The sequence below is a fragment of the Nicotiana tomentosiformis genome, chromosome 2 (genome assembly GCF_000390325.3).
Source record: "Nicotiana tomentosiformis chromosome 2, ASM39032v3, whole genome shotgun sequence".
Classification (NCBI taxonomy): domain Eukaryota; kingdom Viridiplantae; phylum Streptophyta; class Magnoliopsida; order Solanales; family Solanaceae; genus Nicotiana; species Nicotiana tomentosiformis.
In genome coordinates this window covers 94,057,110-94,074,774 of record NC_090813.1, presented here as the reverse complement: position 1 = coordinate 94,074,774, position 17,665 = coordinate 94,057,110, and the positions used below count along the sequence as shown (strand labels likewise).

The following is a 17,665-nucleotide window of genomic DNA, read 5'->3' as shown; positions in this document are numbered from 1 at the left end:
ACTAATTCATACAGATGTTTGTGGGCCCGTGAAAATTCAAGCTAGATGTGGATATTCTTACTTCATCACCTTCACTGATGATATGTCAAGATATGGATTTGTGTATCTTATGAAACACAAATCTGAATCTTTTGAAATGTTCAAAAGGTTCCGTAGTGAAGTTGAGAAACAGACTGGTAAAAGTATTAAAGTACTAAAGTCTGATAGAGGTGGAGAATATCTTAGTGAAAATTTTACTAGGTATCTCAAAGAGAATGTGATTTTCTCACAGTGGACACCTCCAGGAATACCACAACACAATGGTGTGTCTGAAAGGAGAAATCAAAACTTATCAGATATGGTGAGATCTATGATGGGGTTCGCTGATCTTCCAATAAATTTATGGGGATATGCTTTGGAAGCAGCAACATACTTACTTAATAAAGTTCCCACTAAGTCAGTCTCTACAACACCATATGAGATATGGATAGGACATAAGCCTAATCTTAAGCATATTAAAGTTTGGGGCTATCCAGCTTATGTTAAGAGACTTCAATCTGATAAACTTAACTCAAGATCTGATAAGTATAGGTTCATTAGGTATCCCAAAGAAACAATGGAATATTATTTTTATCACCCTTCTGACTATAAAGTGTTTGTGGCTAGAGGAGCAACCTTTTTGGAAATGGAATTTCTTTTGAAAGGAAATTATAGTTGAGAAATAGAACTTGATGAAGTTCAAGAAACTTATGAATCAACACAAAATCAAGATCATGAGACACAAGTTGAAGAACCTTTATTGGATGTTTTGAAGTTGACAAGGAAGTTGCCATCTTCAAAGGTTGAAGTTAAAGAATTAAATGTAGTTCAAGAACAGGTTAATGAACCAGTTCCAAACCAAATTGAACAACAACTAAATCCAGCACAAGGTGAACAAGTTGTACAAGCACATCTTAGAAGGTCTACACGAGAACGTCATGTACCAACTAGATTAAATATAATGGTACAAGATGATGTATCAAATGAGGTTGATCATAATGATGATGACCCTAAGACCCATGAAGAGGCTATACAAACTTCTGATTATGAGAAATGGCAAAAGGCCATGGAATCCGAAATGGAATCCATGAAGGAAAATAAAGTATGGACTTTAGTTGAACCTTCAAAGGATATAAAACCTATAGGTTGTAAATGGGTTTTTAAGAAAACGATTGGAGCAGACGGAAAGGTGGAGACCTACAAAGCCCGTCTTGTTGCCAAGGGATATCATCAGAAAGAAGGAGTCGACTATGATGAGACTTTCTCTCTTGTGGCAATGCTCAAATCAATTCGAATTTTGCTTGTTGTAGCAGCCTACTATGATTATGAAATATGGCAAACGGATGTGAAAATAACTTTTCTTAATGGTGAGCTAGAAGAGGATGTGTACATGACATAACCTGAAGGTTTCACATCTCCGTCTGATCATAATAAAATTTGCAAGCTACAAAGATCCATTTATGGACTAAAGCAAGCTTCTCGAAGTTGGAATATTCGCTTTAACAAGACAATTGAAAAGTTCAATTTTGTTAAATGCGAAGAAGAACCTTGTGTGTACAAAAAGGTTAGTGGGAGCACAATTATATTCTTAATACTTTATGTTGATGATATATTGCTCATAGGAAATGATATACCGGCATTGCAAAGTACTAAGATTTAGCTATCTGAACAGTTCTCCATGAAAGACTTGGGAGAAACAGCTTATATATTGGGAATAAAGATCTATAGAGACAGATTTAGGAAGCTGCTTGGGATTTCCCAGTCCTTGTACATTGATAGCATCTTAAAGAGGTATAACATGGATAATTCCAAAAGAGGCTATCTACCGATAGGCACTAGAATTACTCTCAGCAGGGAGGATTATCCTAAAACACCTGAAGAGAGAGAATGCATGCGTAGGATCCCATACGCTAGTGCAGTGGGAGTTATCGTGTATACCATGACATGTACACGTCCTGATGTGGCTTATGCACTAGGAGTGACTAGCCGATATCAGGCAAATTCTAGTGAGGAACTTTGGAAGGCGGTGAAGACCATTCTTAAGTATTTAAGAAGGACTAAAGACCAATTCCTCATTTATGGAGATTCTGAGTTGAAACTTGAAGGTTATACTGATGCAAGTTTCTCTTCAGATAGAGATGATAGCAAATCTATTTCTGGTTATGTATTCACCTTAAATGGTGTGGCAGTGAGTTGGAAAAGTTCCAAACAAGCTACAGTAGCTGATTCAGTGACTGAAGCAGAATATATAGCAGCTAGTGAAACTGCTAAGGAAGCTGTATGGATGAAAAAGTTCATAAATGAACTTGGTGTGGTTCCTTCAATAGAAGGTGCAGTTCCATTATTGTGTGACAATACTGGAGCCATTGCTCAAGCAAAAGAACCAAGATCACACCAAAAATCCAAACACGTCCTGTGATGGTATCACTTGATAAGAGAGATCATTGAACGTGGAGACGTCGAAATTCAAAAGGTTGATGGAAAGGAAAATGTTGCAGACTCATTCACTAAAGCACTTGGAGCAAAGGAGTTTGACAAGCACTAGTGGAAATTGGGAATGAAGTACAAGAGCAATTGGCTCTAGTGCAAGTGGGAGATTATTAGGGATATATTAGATATGCCCTAGATCCAATCTCATATTTGATGATTTGAACATATTTTTGTGAATGTTATTTGATATAAAAATATATGGCATTTGATATTCATTTATCATAGTTATTATTAATTGCTCGACTAATCTAATAAGGTCCTTGATTAAATTTTGAGAATTGTCATCATGATGGAGATCATGATAATGAGAGTAAAGTCTCTTACAATTTAATCTAAATTTTGTTCTTGATCGTAGGATTATTAATTTGGACATTAGTAATCCGGTTAGATCAGTATTTATGTGATCGTCTTTATGGGATAAAGATTAGTTGATCTCATTAATTAAATAACATAAATAGATGATGCATATAGAGATATGATCATTGAACCGATTCATTGGATAATTCCTAATGGTTAGAATTACCATAAACTGTCAATAGAATATTCTCTTGAAAAATGTGATGTAAGAATTTCCTTTGACCTGATATCATCATAATAATTGACAAGTTATTTATTGTGCTTTAATACTAGACACCTATGGCCCTAGGGCGATAGTTGAAAGGATATTGGGTACGATTAAATACTTGTAGAATTAGTGATTAATCAAGATGGAATCTGTCAACTCTTGGTAATGAGTTTAAGCTCCATGTTGTCATAAATTATAACCGACCAAATTAAGACCTTGGCCAAGGTGATTGAATGAAACAAGAAAAGAGTTTCTTAGGTCATTCAATGGTCGATTATTTTTACATGAACACATAGTCGGCCGCCTATTAGGATTTGACAGTTGAACCATATCCTAGGGTGACCCAGAGCTATAAGGACAGAAGGAATTAATACATTATTCTTCTACAGGTTCTTGAGAGTAAATTATATACTTCATGTTATCCGGTCGTTAAGGAGTGTTGCTAGACGCCACCCTTGATTAGTATATTGATGTGATCAATTTACTACCGGTTTAGTATTGAACCTATGGGGTCGCACACTAACGAGTGTTCTGATCTTTGCTAAAGGATTAATTACTTTATTATTTGATAATTAAATTAAAGAATTTAATTAGTCAAATAAATTTAGTTATTAGTCCAAATGAAATATTATTATATTCTTTGCTAGCACAGAGGATATAATTAATATTGTGGACAAGTTGAAGTTTTCTATTTTAAATAAAAAAATTAAATTACATCTCTTGGTATATATATATATATATATATATATATATATATATATATATATATATATATATATATGCACTTGGTAATTATAATTAATATTTGTAGAATTTAATTTAGAATTGAATTCAATAAATGAGTTATATGTTTTTATTTTAAAAGTATGACTAAGTTATAGAATTCAATTTAGAATTGAATTCCATAAATGAGTTACATGTTTTTATTTTAAAATGTTGACTAATTTGTAGAATTAAATTTAGAATTGAATTCCATAAATGAGTTACATATTTTTATTTTAAAAGTATGACTAAGTTGTAGAATTCAATTTAGAATTGAATTTCATAAATGAGTTACATGTTTTTATTTTAAAATGTTGACTAATTTGTAGAATTCAATTTAGAATTGAATTCCATAAATGAGTTACATGTTTTTATTTTTAAAAGTATGACTAATTAAGTTTTAGAATTCAATTTAGAATCGAATTCCATAAATTAGTTACATATTTTTTTTAATATTTACCATAAAGCATGTGATTTGTATTTTTCAATGAAAATTATATGTATATATAATTAAGAATTAGGGTGATATAGATCTTACACATATTGTAAAGTTATATAAAAACCAAGAGAGTTATTATTGAGAAGAAAATTGATTTGAGAAAGTAATAGTGCAATACAAAGCCAAGATAAAAAATACTAGTACAAGAAAATTATTTCCTGTTCTTCTACCTTTGAGTTGAGATTTTTGAGAAAAATTTCAACACAATATTTTCATTCAATTTGTTCGCGGGATTTCATTGATTAAAGAGTTGATAGCGCAAGAATCAATCTCGGTGTGGATACGCATATCGTCTTCGGAAGAAATTTAAAACGAAACTCTCTTCATAAGGTACGTCTTAGATCCGATCTTTGACTTGCAAAATAAATTTTAAACACGAAAAGATCTGTCTAGGATTGTTATTGTCTTCCGCTGCGCTGCGTGATATGAAAACCTCTATGCAATCCTTCACTCATATTACCAACAGCAAGCGCTGGTAGGCTTCATCTTGAGGGCTTGTTTTCTGAGAAGCAGCCTCTCCCTGTTGGAAAGATGTACTTTTTTGGGAGGCATCGCTTCGGACCTACTCCTGGTGGATCTGAGTTCTTGTTGAGGTTTGACAGAATCAACTTCAGACACCTCCTTTCTACTGTCAACTTCCCGAGGTTTATTGAAACTTCTGGTCTCAGAAAAGTGAATCTTTAACTTCTCCCTAAAATCAGCGAGAAAAGCACACGGAAAAAATACCATTAACTTCATGAGGGAAAAAAAAAAGCATAATAATTCCGAAGAGAAAACGAAGTTTACCCTGGAAGACTTAGAAACAGATTCACTGACTGCACTTCTGAATGCTTTTGCATCCACATTCACATTGAACATTGACAAGAGGGATTGCTACAGTGGGAGCATCCTCTACTTCCAACCAAGAGGTTGTGAGTTCGAGTCACCCCAAGAGCAAGGTGGAGAGTTCTTGGAGGGAGGGAGCCAAGGGTTTATCGGAAACAGCCTCTCTATCCCAGGATAGGGGTAAGCTCTGCGTACACACTACCCTCCTCAGACCCCACTAATGAGATTATACTGGGTTGTTGTTGTATTCACATTCAACATACTTTTCGACTCTTTGGTTGATAAAATAGATTGATGCTGAGGTTGAATTGTATCAGACATAGCCTCAGCCTTGCTCTCATATTGGAAAGAGGAATCACTTGGTAATTCTTTCTGAGAACTGTGGTCAGTGTCTTTTGCAGCATCCCCACAATCCTGAATATAAAAGCTAAAATAAACCTTTCTCTTTCAATATTCACATTGCAAAGGAATAAAAGGTGATAATATGGAGAATGTCAGGACCACATGCAGATGAAAGTTTTAACACTTGACTGACATCAAGTATATTCAACATATTCCGTAACCATTATAGCTTTGCTCTATGATATATAAATTCATCTAAAACAGCATGATTCTAGAAGGAATGCTATGTGTTATAATGATATTACATATGTTGCTAGGTAGCAGGAATACCTACAACATATAGAAAAGGTTAAGAACAGCAAATTCCTTAAACTATGAAATTGGGTCATGAGGGCAGCTATGTTAACTATTGTTAAGTATGACTAAAGAAGACAATGACACAGAGGATTCTACAACCAAGTTTTCATACATGGAGATAAGAATGTGGGTGGCTATGTGTCCACAAGTAAGCTTAGCTCCAGATTCCTCCATCTCTTAAACTTAGGTATTAACTACACATCTGGGCCTAATAGATTATGCGAAGCATAAAGAAGATGCCTACATCTTGAAGGCAAGTTTGTGCCTAAGGAGTATCTGAAAGATTTTTGAAGGTAACACTTCCAGATTCATGTGACCTTTTAATGATTATTGTACCTTATTTTGGCTGATAAGGGATCTCACATGAAACAAGCATCAAAGACATGAGAAGCAAGTGGAAACATAACACGCTCCTTCAACATTAAGTAACAGAATATACTGTTATCATTACGCATGAATTTTTACCTCAGAAGTGCAAGGACTTGCTAAAGTAGACTGATAATTGGTTCCGCCTGCAGCATTAGATGTTCCTGTCTCAGCTACCTGCAAACCAACTATATCCGAGGACTGAATATGAATCATCTCCTCACTTTTGGTCTGAATCAAGGCAAATCGTGTGACATTTAGCTATAATTAAGAAATGAGCTGGTAAGCGGAAAATAAAAAAAGAAGCAACTCCGTAATATGGCCAATATTTTGAATAATGGAGTCCATCTCACATAAGTAGCAACTTTGCAAACTGTGTATACTTTATTGGCAATATTCTTTGGGACCCAAAAATATTGTATTTGTGTGGTGGACATCATTTGTACAAATTGTATCTCTTCTTTTACACCTAAGAGGCCAAGACTTTTTTGCCTCTAAGGGAAGGCCATTAGTTCATTTTAGACACACCAACAAGACTTGAGTCTTCATTTCTTGTTTCTTCCTTTCTTGCTTTAGTAAGAGTGTTTTGTAGGAGAGTTAAGTATTGGAAAGCACTTGTGTGAACCCTTTTTTTGGAGTGATCTTGTGAGGTTATTCTCTTAGGGTATTTGAGATTAATTAGAGTATTTATTCTAATTTTGTACTCTTATTGGTATAGTGAAATTGATCATCTTCGCTTGTGGACGTAGGTCACTTTGACCGCTAAAATTAAGAGGTATTATATCTGGAATCTTCACCTTAACCTATAGAACGCTTCATTGCTTCTCTTTTACTTAGAAGAGTCTGAGGCCTCAAAGAATCAGGCCTTTCATAGTTCTTTCCCCGATACACAATAATCACATAACCCTTATTTACTCGCTCAACAGCAACTAGTATTCCCCCGCTCTCTGCCACCAACATCCTAGCTATTTGGTTTACCTCCTCAATGCTTTTCCTCCCGGTTATTACCTTTGCCAATTCCCTATATTTCCAATGAAGGTGCATGTTCTCCACTGTTCCATCAAAAACTCCCCGCCTACCTGAGCATCAGCACAGAAGTACATGAGTCAACTTCCATAAGTATTTTGGCAAAAGATATAGGCTTGAAGTACAGAAGCACTCACCAAGAAGTAAGAAAGGCTTCATTCTCAAGCCAATCTTCCACAACATGAATCTTTCTTCTTCAGTTATTCCCTCTTTATCCAAATCAGGTTGCTGTGGCATCTCATCTCTGCCTTGGCTTTCTTTTCTATTGCCTGGCATGAAAATATAAAACATTCAAAAATAAATATCAGAATCTGCAAGAGATCGAGCGGGTAGATGCAACCATAATGAACACATACAGTGGCTAATTTATCTGCAGTTCTCTTGATAGCTGCTTCCATGGAAGTCAGTTTCTTTTTTCCTTGGACACCTTTTTGGTCATTTTGGTTTGCATGTTCCTTAGTATTTGCCACTGATGAACTAAAACCACTCTTCTTTTCCTCTCTGACAACCCGATACAGCATCTATTTATGTACATAACAAGAACATTTATGGAAATTAGGAACACAGTTATAAAATCATTAATCACCAATTAAGTAATACAAATTAGTAATAAGGTCGTTTACCATTAACCGAAAGAAATATTAATTGCCTAACGAAACAAAAATAAACAAAAGGAAAAAATTGTATAAGCGTTTGTAACCTACATAGCCCGTCGCCTGTGCCTAATATACAATAATACAAACCCTAGTCAAACTTAAAGACACCTTTATATATTTCTAAATTCTGTATGTTTGCCAGTTTGCTCACTTTTTACATAACAATACACATGGAAGAAAACAAGATTACTACCAATGGTATACATAATTTATATATTAATTATATATGGTTATATACAAATTATACATGAATTATTTATTCATACATTATATATCCACCAGTTATATTTAGTTTAAGCGATTGGGTAGAAGGCTATTTAGGTTAATTCTTCAATTTGTGCGGACAGGTCATTTTTTGGTGTTGTCATTGAGAAATATCCACGGCTTCAAACGTTGATGAAAATTAGCCCCGTTCATGTTGAAAATAGTACCATACCCGATACAGTATCTATTTATGTACATAACAAGAACATTTATGGAAATTAGAAACACAGTTATAAAATCATTAATCAAATTAAGTAATACAAATTAGTAATAAATTCGTTTACCATTAACAGAAAGAAATATTAATTGCCAACGAAACAAAAAAAAATTGTATAAGCGTTTGTATCCTACATAGCCTAATATACAATAATACAAACCCTAGTCAAACTTAAAGACACCTTTATATATTTCTAAATTCTGTATCAGTTTGCTCTCACTTTTTACATAACAATACATATGGAAGAAAACAAGATTACTGTTGAGGTTTTTGTTATTTAAGATGAAATAATTTTAAAATGAGGGTGAATGGAAAATTGAGGGAAAAATGAAATTTTTGAGTAAAATTTTAAGTTTCCCCAGGAAAAGATTTTTGGTGGGTATATGTATAATTGCTCTTCTTGTAGCTCTTAAAGAGTTAAGAAGAAAGCAAGCCTCGCGCCGCCGTCGTCGCTCGCTCGGCTCGGCTTCGGCTTCGGATATGTAAGATTATCCGCATTTGTAACGGATATGTTCCAATCCGTGTATTGACCACCAGCTGCAATAGCAACCGCCTAATGCTCTTTCCACCATGGCCAAGTGCTTGCTCCACAAAGATTTTTTGAGTTTCTACTCTTTTGTTCTGCATTGTTTTAACTTCAAACAAAGCAACTGTAAGTGTGATTTGCTACCGAACTTTGTGTTCGCTGAAACACTGGAGTTTGAAGTACCGCTACACCAGTGTGTGATTCGTTCTATCCTGGGAGAAAATAATCCATAACCTTGGGTACTAGGAGGGGGTTAAATTCCTTAAGGAAACACTGTGAATTCAGTGGGCTCGAATTAATTATTGTTTCATTACAATAACTTATATTTCTCAAAATTACTTTTTACAAATACAGCAATATTGGCGGACATAACAATTACTACCAATGGTAACTTATATATTCCCAATGAGATCGTGTTTGAAATTATGAAAAGGGTTCCTGCCAAGTCTCTAATGCGTTTCAGGTGCATATCGAAATACTTTTGTTCTCTAATATCAGAACCCTCATTCATTGAAGCACATCACAAAACCTTCGTCTCGCAATTCCTCGTAAGTCATGTGAATTCGACGGAAAAAGAAGTTATATATAAGTTATCCGAGAGAGAAGAATATCAAGATTTAGCTTGTCCCATAGAGTATTTGGATGAGCCATGTTTTCGTATTCTTCCCTATATGCAATCTATCAACGGCCTAATTTGTCTATGGAACTGGGAGGGAGATGTTGCTATTTGCAATCCTTTCACAAAAGAACATATCTTTCTTCCTAGAATATATCTTAGGGAGAAAGTCCTTTCATCAATTTCTACTTACTCCTTTGGTTTTGATCCCACCACCAAGAAACATAAGATATTGATGTCAGACATAACTTCTATTGAAGAAAAACTTGTAGCGAAGTACTGGATTTTCACCATTGTAGTGGACAAGTGGTGGAGGAAGATATCCAATTGGGCCGAAATTATCCCTATGAACAATTGTGTTTGTATTGATGGAGTCATTTATCTTGAACATAAATTTGGAGATCACATTGCTGCGTTCAGTATTGTAGGGAACGAAAAGTTAATTCGAACGATCACGTTCCCTAGTTTGATTCGAACTCCACGTTCTATACCAAAAATAGCAGAAATAAAGGGACAGCTTGCACTAATAGATGACAAGAGAATTCTGGGCATTGATAGAACTCTTCTATATGTTCTCAATGGTACTAGTGAAACAGAGACATGGTTGAAGCATACAGTTGAGCTACCACCGGAGTTAATAAAGACATCTCCTCGCCCTGTATTTACTATCAATCATAAGGCAGAGATTGTATCGATTTCAGATACTGGGATTTCGCACATGTTCTTATATGACATTGGAAAGAAAGAATGGAGAAACATTAAGATACATAGAATTTATGAACGGGAATACCGCACCATGAATGCGAATTGTTGCTGGCCATTAATTTGGCTTCTTCTCGGGTGGGGGCCAAATTGTCATGACATAATATCCACTATAATAAATTTGTGGATCGTGACATTTGCCATGACATAATATCCACTATTAGGCCAAGGATTTCTTACTATAAATAGAGAAGTTTCTCTTCATTTGTAAACACACCAATTCAAGAGTTTTTCACTCTTGTTTTTCTTTCTCCTCCTTTATTTCATTATAGAGTATTTTGTAAGAGAGTGAGTGTTGGGAAACACTTGTATGAACCCTTTCTTTGGAGTGATCTTGTGAGGTTATTCTCTTGCGGTATTTGGGATTAATTAGTGTATTTACTCTAATTTTGTACTCTCTTTTGTACTCTTGTTGGTATAGTAAAATTGTTCTTATCCGCTTGTGAACGTAAGCCACCTTGACCGAACAACGTTAAATTTGTGTCTTCTTTATTTTCTCCAATTGCTGTAATTATCAACTTGCATTATTTTTATTATTGTCATTATAACGTTGTTTTGTTAAATTTCGCACTACCCGGTAACCCGATCCTAACAAATTGGTATCAGAGCCAGATTTAACCGGATTAGTTTAAATAGCCAAAATGACTCTAACAAAGTCTTATGTTGAGAAATTTGACCGAAGTGCAAACTTCGGAATGTGGCAATTAAAGATGGAAGCTATCCTAATTCAAGATGGCTTAGATTTGGCACTGCAAGGAAATGAGAAGATGTCGGATAAAATGACGAACGAGGAGTTTGTCGTCATAGACAAAAAAGCAAAAGCAGGTATTATTTTAAATCTTTCAAATGAGGTTTTGCATGAAGTTGCAGCAGAAAGCTCAGCCAAAGGCATATGAGAAAAGCTTAAAACCTTATATATGAAAAGAACAGTAAAAAACAGGCTTTACCTAAAGCAAAAACTCTATACTTTTCGTATGGCTGAAGGTACCTCTATACTTACACATCTTGATACTTTTGATTCTCTTCTTATGAATTTAAGTAACATAGATGCTGAAATCAAAGATGAGGATCAAGCTGTATTATTGCTTGTTTTCTTACCCCAGTCGTTTAAACATATAAGAGATACTATGCTTTATGGAAAGGATAATATCTCTTATAAAGATATCAAATCTATTTTGAAATCAAAAGAACAAATAGATAGAGATATTACTGGGAAAACTAGTGGGAACCAATGGGAAGGCTTATTCATAAGAGGTAGATCCAATAAGAAAGATTCAAGTAGTGAGAAACCTAAATCAAGGTCAAAATCCAGATACAGAAATGTCATGTGCAAATATTGTCATAAGAAAGGTCACATTATTTCTGAATGCTTTAAATTGAAAAACAAAGAAAAGCATTCAGAAAAGAAAAATGAGCACAAAAATACTAACATTGCCGAAGCAAGTGTAGCTACTAATGAGACTGAGGGAACTATTTTTTTAGCAACTAATAATAGTTTCAAATCTAACAATGAGTGAATTTTAGATTCGGGTTGTTCTTATCATATGTGTCCCAATCGTAATTTATTTACCACATATGAATCTATTGGAGGTGGAGTTGTCTTGATGGACAACAATGTTGCCTGCAAAGTTATTAAAAAAGGTACAGTCCGAATCAAAATACACGATGGTGTGGTGAGAACTCTCACTGATGTTAGACATGTACCTGACTTGACGAAAAATCTCATCTATTTGGGCACTCTAGAATCTCTTGGGTGCAAGTACACAGGTGAAAGTGGAGTTCTGAAAATTTCTCATGGTGCTCTTGTGATCATGAAAGCACGCAGATCTGGTACGTTGTATGCTCTTTTGGGATCTACTGTTACAGGTGCTGCTGCAATTTCAATATAAGATAAATCAGATTCTAACATCACCAAATTGTGGCATATGCGATTAGGGCATATGAGTGAAAAAGGTCTTTCCATCCTCAGCAAAAGAGGTCTCTTATGTGGCCAAAGTACCGGAAATATGGAGTTCTGTGAACATTGTGTGTTCGGAAAGCAGGAAAGAGTCAGCTTCAAATCTCCAGCGATTCATAGAACAAAAGGTACTTTGGATTACATTCATTCAAATCTTTGGGGTCCTTCACGTACCCCATTAAAAGATGGTGCTAGGTATATGTTAACTTTCATTGATGATTATTCAAGGAAAGTTTGGGTTTATTTCCTGAAAAATAAAAGTGATGTTTTCTTAAATTTCAAACAATGGAAAGTTTTGATTGAGAAGCAAACAGGAAAACAGGTTAAGCGGCTTAGAATAGATAATGGCTTGAAATTTTGTAATGATGAATTCAACGAATTTTGCAAGAATAAAGGAATTGCTCGACATCGTACTGTGAGAATGACACCTCAGCAAAATGGTATGGCAGAAAGGATGAATAGAACTCTTTTGGAAAGGGCTCATTGCATGATTTCAAATGCTGGGTTGACAAATGCCTTTTGGGCAGAAGCTATCTTTACAGCTTGTTATATTGTCAACCGAGCTCCTTCTGCACCTTTGAACTTTAAGACTCCAGAGGAAATATGGTCAGGTACTTCTGTTAATTATTCTGATTTAAAGATATTTGGTTGCCCTGTATACATGTATGTAAATGATGGAAAATTAGAGCCAAGGGCTAAAAAGTGCATTTTCCTTGGGTATGCATCTGGGGTGAAAGGATACCGACTATGGTATCCTGATCCCATGGCACCAAAATTTATAATTAGCAGAGATGTAACCTTTGATGAATCCTCTATGTTACATTCTAGAAAAGAGTCTTCTAGTTCTTGTGATACAGATAAAGGAAAGAGTACACAGAACCAGGTGGATATTGAGATTGGCATTCCTTCTGAGGCCAAGCTCATCAACTTTGGAGCAAAATACAGTTGAAACTCCTGAAGTTGAGACAGAAACTGAAATTCCTGAAGTTGAGACTCCTGAAGTTGAACCAGAAGAAGAGGAGTATTCTATAGCCAAACATAGACCAAGAAAAGAATGTAAACAACCATTAAGGTTTGGAGATTATGTTGCATTTGCTTTTTCAGTTGCACCGAAAACTGAAAAAATTGGAGAACCATCAAAATATTCAGAAGCAGTTTCTGGTGCTGACTCAGCCAAGTGGCTAATTGCAATGAATGAAGAAATTGAGTCTCTCCACAAGAATGGTACTTGGTCTCTTGTGAAGCCGCCATCAGGAAAAAGAATTGTTGGTTGCAAATCGGTCTTCAAGAAAAAGGATGGCATTCCAGGGGTTGAAGATGCGAGATATAAGGCACGATTAGTTGCAAAGGGCTATAGTCAGGTACAAGGAGTTGATTTTAATGATATTTTCTCACCTGTTGTTAAACATAGCTCTATTCATATCTTGCTTGCCTTCGTTGCCATGTATGATTTGGAATTAGAACAACTTGATGTTAAGACAGCTTTCTTACATGGCGAACTTGAGGAACAAATATACATGCATCAACCCGAAGGATTTGAAGTTGAAGGAAAAAAAGATCATGCTTGCTTGTTGAAGAAATCCTTGTACGGATTAAAGCAGTCTCCAAGACAATGGTATAAAAGGTTTGATTCCTTTATGTTGGGTCATGGTTATTCAAGAAGCATGTATGATAGTTGTGTTTACTTCCGGAAGTTAAATGATGGTTCATTTGTCTACCTATTATTATATGTTGATGACATGCTCATTGTTGCTAAGGATTTAATCGAAATTCACAACTTGAAAAGTCAGCTGAAAAGTGAATTTTAGATGAAAGATTTGGGAGCAGCTAAGAAAATCCTTGGCATGGAGATCAAAAGAGATTGAAAAGCCAACAGTCTATTTCTGACCCAAAAGAAGTATTTGGAGAAAGTTTTGGAGAGGTTTGGCATGAAAGATGCTAAAGCAGTTAGTACCCCTCTTACTGCTCATTTTAAGTTATCAGCTGCTCAGTCCCCGCAGTTAGAGAAAGAGGAGAGGTACATGGAACAGGTTCCTTATTCCAGTACAGTCGGCAGTATTATGTATGCAATGGTTTGTACACGTCCAGACATTTCACAAGCAGTGAGCGTGGTAAGTCGGTATATGGCTTGCCCTGGTAAAGCACATTAGCAGGTTGTGAAATGGATTCTCAGATACTTGCGAGGTACTTCAAACACAGGTTTGGAATTTGGGATAAATACTAACACTTTGGTTGGTTTTTGTAACACCCCAAAAATTTTCGAAGTATTTAAGTGTAAAGGTTGGTAAAATTTGCAAAGAAAATAATGTTTCATGGTGCCGGACTAGGCTTACATGTTTGAGCCGCGGCTCGGACTTTTTGGGTTGAACAATGCACCGAAAAGTAAAGAAAACTTTTTGGAGGAAAAGTGCATTTCTGCGGTCCATTATGCGACCGCAGAACCACTCTGCGGATCACATAATGGCCGCAGAGTGAGGCAGTTAATTGGGTCAATTGGAAGCAACTATGCGGTCGACTATGCGACCGCTTAACTATTATACGGTGCATTATGCGAGCGCATAACAGTTATGCGGACCGCATAGTGACCGCATACACAGACAGTTCTTTTGGCTATTTTGTAACCAATCATGTGACCGATATGCGGTCCGCATATCGGTTATGCGATCACATACCTTGTTCCGGAGCTCCATTTTGGATTTTTAAAACCCGACCCTATTTCGTTAAATATACTCTTTGGGCAATTTTTGAGACATAATCTAATATTCTAGAGTGAGAGAGAGTTCCCTAGAGTGAGAAGGTGTTCTTCAATAATTTTTCTTCAATTCTTAGTTTTGGAAGATTAAGAAGGGAAGCTCACTAGGTCTTCATCCTAGAGGTAAGATTCTACACCCTAAACCCTAATTTCGAAATTTTCTGAAAATGGGTAATTAGCAAGATAATTTTTGGGTATAAGAGTTATTTATTTTACATGCATGTGTTATCAAAGGGTGTAGGAAGATTGTTAAGCTAAAAATGGTAAAGATTGGGTTATGGGATGATGAAATTCTCCATAAAAGGACCTTGGAACCTTAATGCACACTTAGTGTTTGATAAAATGCTCAAATGACCTCGAACCATGATCATCTTCCTAATTTTGATTCAATTTGTTATATTTCTATAATAGATTGAAGTTGCTAAGAATTCCGGAACATTTAGAGTGTAAGGAAGCTCAAGTGAGGTATGTTGGCTAAACTCTTCTCTTAGAATTGAATCCCACGATATTCATATAAATTATGTAAGTCCCGAGTGATTCATTATGAGACTGGCCATTCCGAGTAAGATTAGGTTGAAATATATATATTAAACAAGCATCCTAAATGCTTTATTAATGTTATATTACCAATTGAGGATGTGTTAAAATACGGGTTGTGCATTAATAATGTTTCGACTTTAAATCAAGTTCAAATGAAGGCTATTATGCCAAATTTTGTGAAATATCTCTATGTGCCATAGACTCTAAATTGCTCACATGTGTACTACACACCTTGATTTGAGTTGTATTTATTGTTGATGATGATAAATGATATTTAAAATTGATAAGGTAAGCATGAAATACTGAATATAGCCAACGTGCCAAGAATGATCTTATAATTATGGCCATTAGTGCCAATGACATGAAAAGATATGAAAGTAATATGAAATGCGATGATTGATATAAAAAGGTTGATGTCTCAAATAAGACAGCCTAACCAGTCGGGTCGTGATCGGACACCATGTCGCACACATGGTGGTGATTGTGTTGGAAATTATAATTGAAATTGTGATTGTGGTTGATGTCCCTAATGGATAGCCTAGCCGATCGGGTCGTGATCGGATTCCGTGTTAAAGATGGTGGTATTGATATTGAGAGAAATTGTGGTTGATGTCTCTACTAAGATAGCTTAGCCGATCGGGTCGTGATCGGACTTTGTGCTAAGATTGTGGTGGTACTGGTTTTAATGGTATTGTGAATAGTGGTATTGGTATGGTGAATAATGGTACTGGTATTGTGGACAATGGTATATCGATACTAAAAAAAATCTCCCAATGTGAGATATGGAAATTAATTTGAACATTGTCTTGATCCTAAATTGAGGTTTGATGTTGATTAAGGCTTTCATTGATATTATGATAATCTTGTTTGTATTATTTGTCATTCTATTGAGAGGATGTTTAGTTATACATACTAGTGCCATTCGACGGTACTAACGTCCCTTTTGCCGGGGGCGCTGCATCTTTCAATGGATGCAAGTGATTCCACAGCAGGAGATATTGATCAGTGATAGCAGTGCACTTCCTTCCCAGCTGACTTGGTGAGCCCCACTTCATCCCGGGTTCATGTATCTTTTGTACTTTGTGTATTCGGTTTGAGGTATAGCCGGGGCCTTGTTGCCGGCATTATCATTGTACTCTTCTTTATCTATAGAGGCTCCGTAGATATAGTGTGGGTTGTGTATTGGTGCTGGGAAAAGACAAACTATGTTATGTTGTGGATGTATTACTTGTCCATTTGAAACTTTAAAAAAATGATGAAATTATTGGAGATGAATTGGTATTGTAGACATGAACACATTTTCGTCTAATTAATGATAATATGTATTATCTCTATTCATGGATGAGTTTGGGTAGAATGAAATCTAACAGGCTTGCTCGGTCGGGTTCACTCGGTTGAGCGCCGGTCGCGCCCCTCGATTTTGGGGTATGACAGTTTTGTAGACTCAGATTATACAGATGATCTTGACAAAAGAATATCACTGACAGGCTATGTATTTTGCATTGGTGGTTGCGCTATTAGTTGGAAAGCTACATTACAACATGTAGTAGCTTTATCTACTACCGAAGCAGAATATATGGCAGTGACCGAGGTAATCAAAGAAGCCTTATGGTTGAAGGGTCTATTTGCGGAACTCAGTTCACACCAAGATGGTCTTACCATTTTCTGTGATAGTCAAAGTGCCATTCACTTGACTAAAGATCAGATGTATCATGAGAGGACGAAGCACATTGATATAAAGTATCATTTCATCCGAGAAACTATTGCTGAAGGAAAAGTCTCTGTTCAGAAGATCAACACTAGGGACAATCCTGCTGACATGTTCACAAAACCTCTTCCAGTGTCCAAGTTCAAACTTTGCCTGAACTTGATTGGCATTTAAGAAGAATGATTTTGCCCATTGGGTTTTTTGCGGAGAATGTGGAGCAAATTTACAATATGTAAGCCGAAATTAGGCCAAGGTGGAGATTTGTAATATGGCCATTAATTTGGCTTCTTCTCAAGTGGGGGCCAAATTTTCATGACATTTGACATGACATAATATCCACTATAACAAATTTGTGGATCGTGACATTTGCCATGACATAATATCCACTATTAGGCCAAGGGTTTCTTGCTATAAATA

At 35.8% G+C, this 17,665-nt stretch overlaps 2 protein-coding genes and 2 long non-coding RNA genes across 4 annotated transcripts; 2 read left to right on the top strand and 2 right to left on the bottom strand.

The window, feature by feature from the left end:
• Nucleotides 1-1,696: 1,696 nt before the first annotated feature.
• Nucleotides 1,697-2,437, top strand: LOC138905268 (secreted RxLR effector protein 161-like). The gene has a single exon (XM_070193774.1). It carries the CDS (start codon nucleotides 1,697-1,699, stop codon nucleotides 2,435-2,437), a length of 741 nt encoding a protein of 246 aa, XP_070049875.1.
• A 2,985-nt stretch (nucleotides 2,438-5,422) lies between these two features.
• On the bottom strand, nucleotides 5,423-6,533 carry LOC108947414 (uncharacterized). The gene is made up of 2 exons (XR_011413507.1): nucleotides 6,324-6,533; nucleotides 5,423-5,573 (listed from the first exon to the last, which is right to left on the bottom strand). It is a non-coding gene; the product is annotated as an uncharacterized lncRNA (long non-coding RNA).
• A 680-nt stretch (nucleotides 6,534-7,213) lies between these two features.
• LOC104109504 (uncharacterized) lies at nucleotides 7,214-7,704 on the bottom strand. Its single transcript, XR_011413506.1, has 3 exons — nucleotides 7,607-7,704; nucleotides 7,388-7,519; nucleotides 7,214-7,303 (listed from the first exon to the last, which is right to left on the bottom strand). It is a non-coding gene; the product is annotated as an uncharacterized lncRNA (long non-coding RNA).
• Nucleotides 7,705-9,293: 1,589 nt separating this feature from the next.
• LOC138905267 (F-box protein At1g30790-like) lies at nucleotides 9,294-10,442 on the top strand. The gene has a single exon (XM_070193773.1). It carries the CDS (start codon nucleotides 9,339-9,341, stop codon nucleotides 10,440-10,442), a length of 1,104 nt encoding a protein of 367 aa, XP_070049874.1. The 5' UTR covers nucleotides 9,294-9,338.
• Nucleotides 10,443-17,665: the final 7,223 nt, after the last annotated feature.

Excerpts from the sequence above, each read along its gene's own strand:
- LOC138905267 (XM_070193773.1), top strand. The coding sequence starts at position 9,339 with ATGAAAAGGGTTCCTGCCAAGTCTCTAATGCGTTTCAGGTGCATATCG.
- LOC138905268 (XM_070193774.1), top strand. The coding sequence starts at position 1,697 with ATGAAAGACTTGGGAGAAACAGCTTATATATTGGGAATAAAGATCTAT.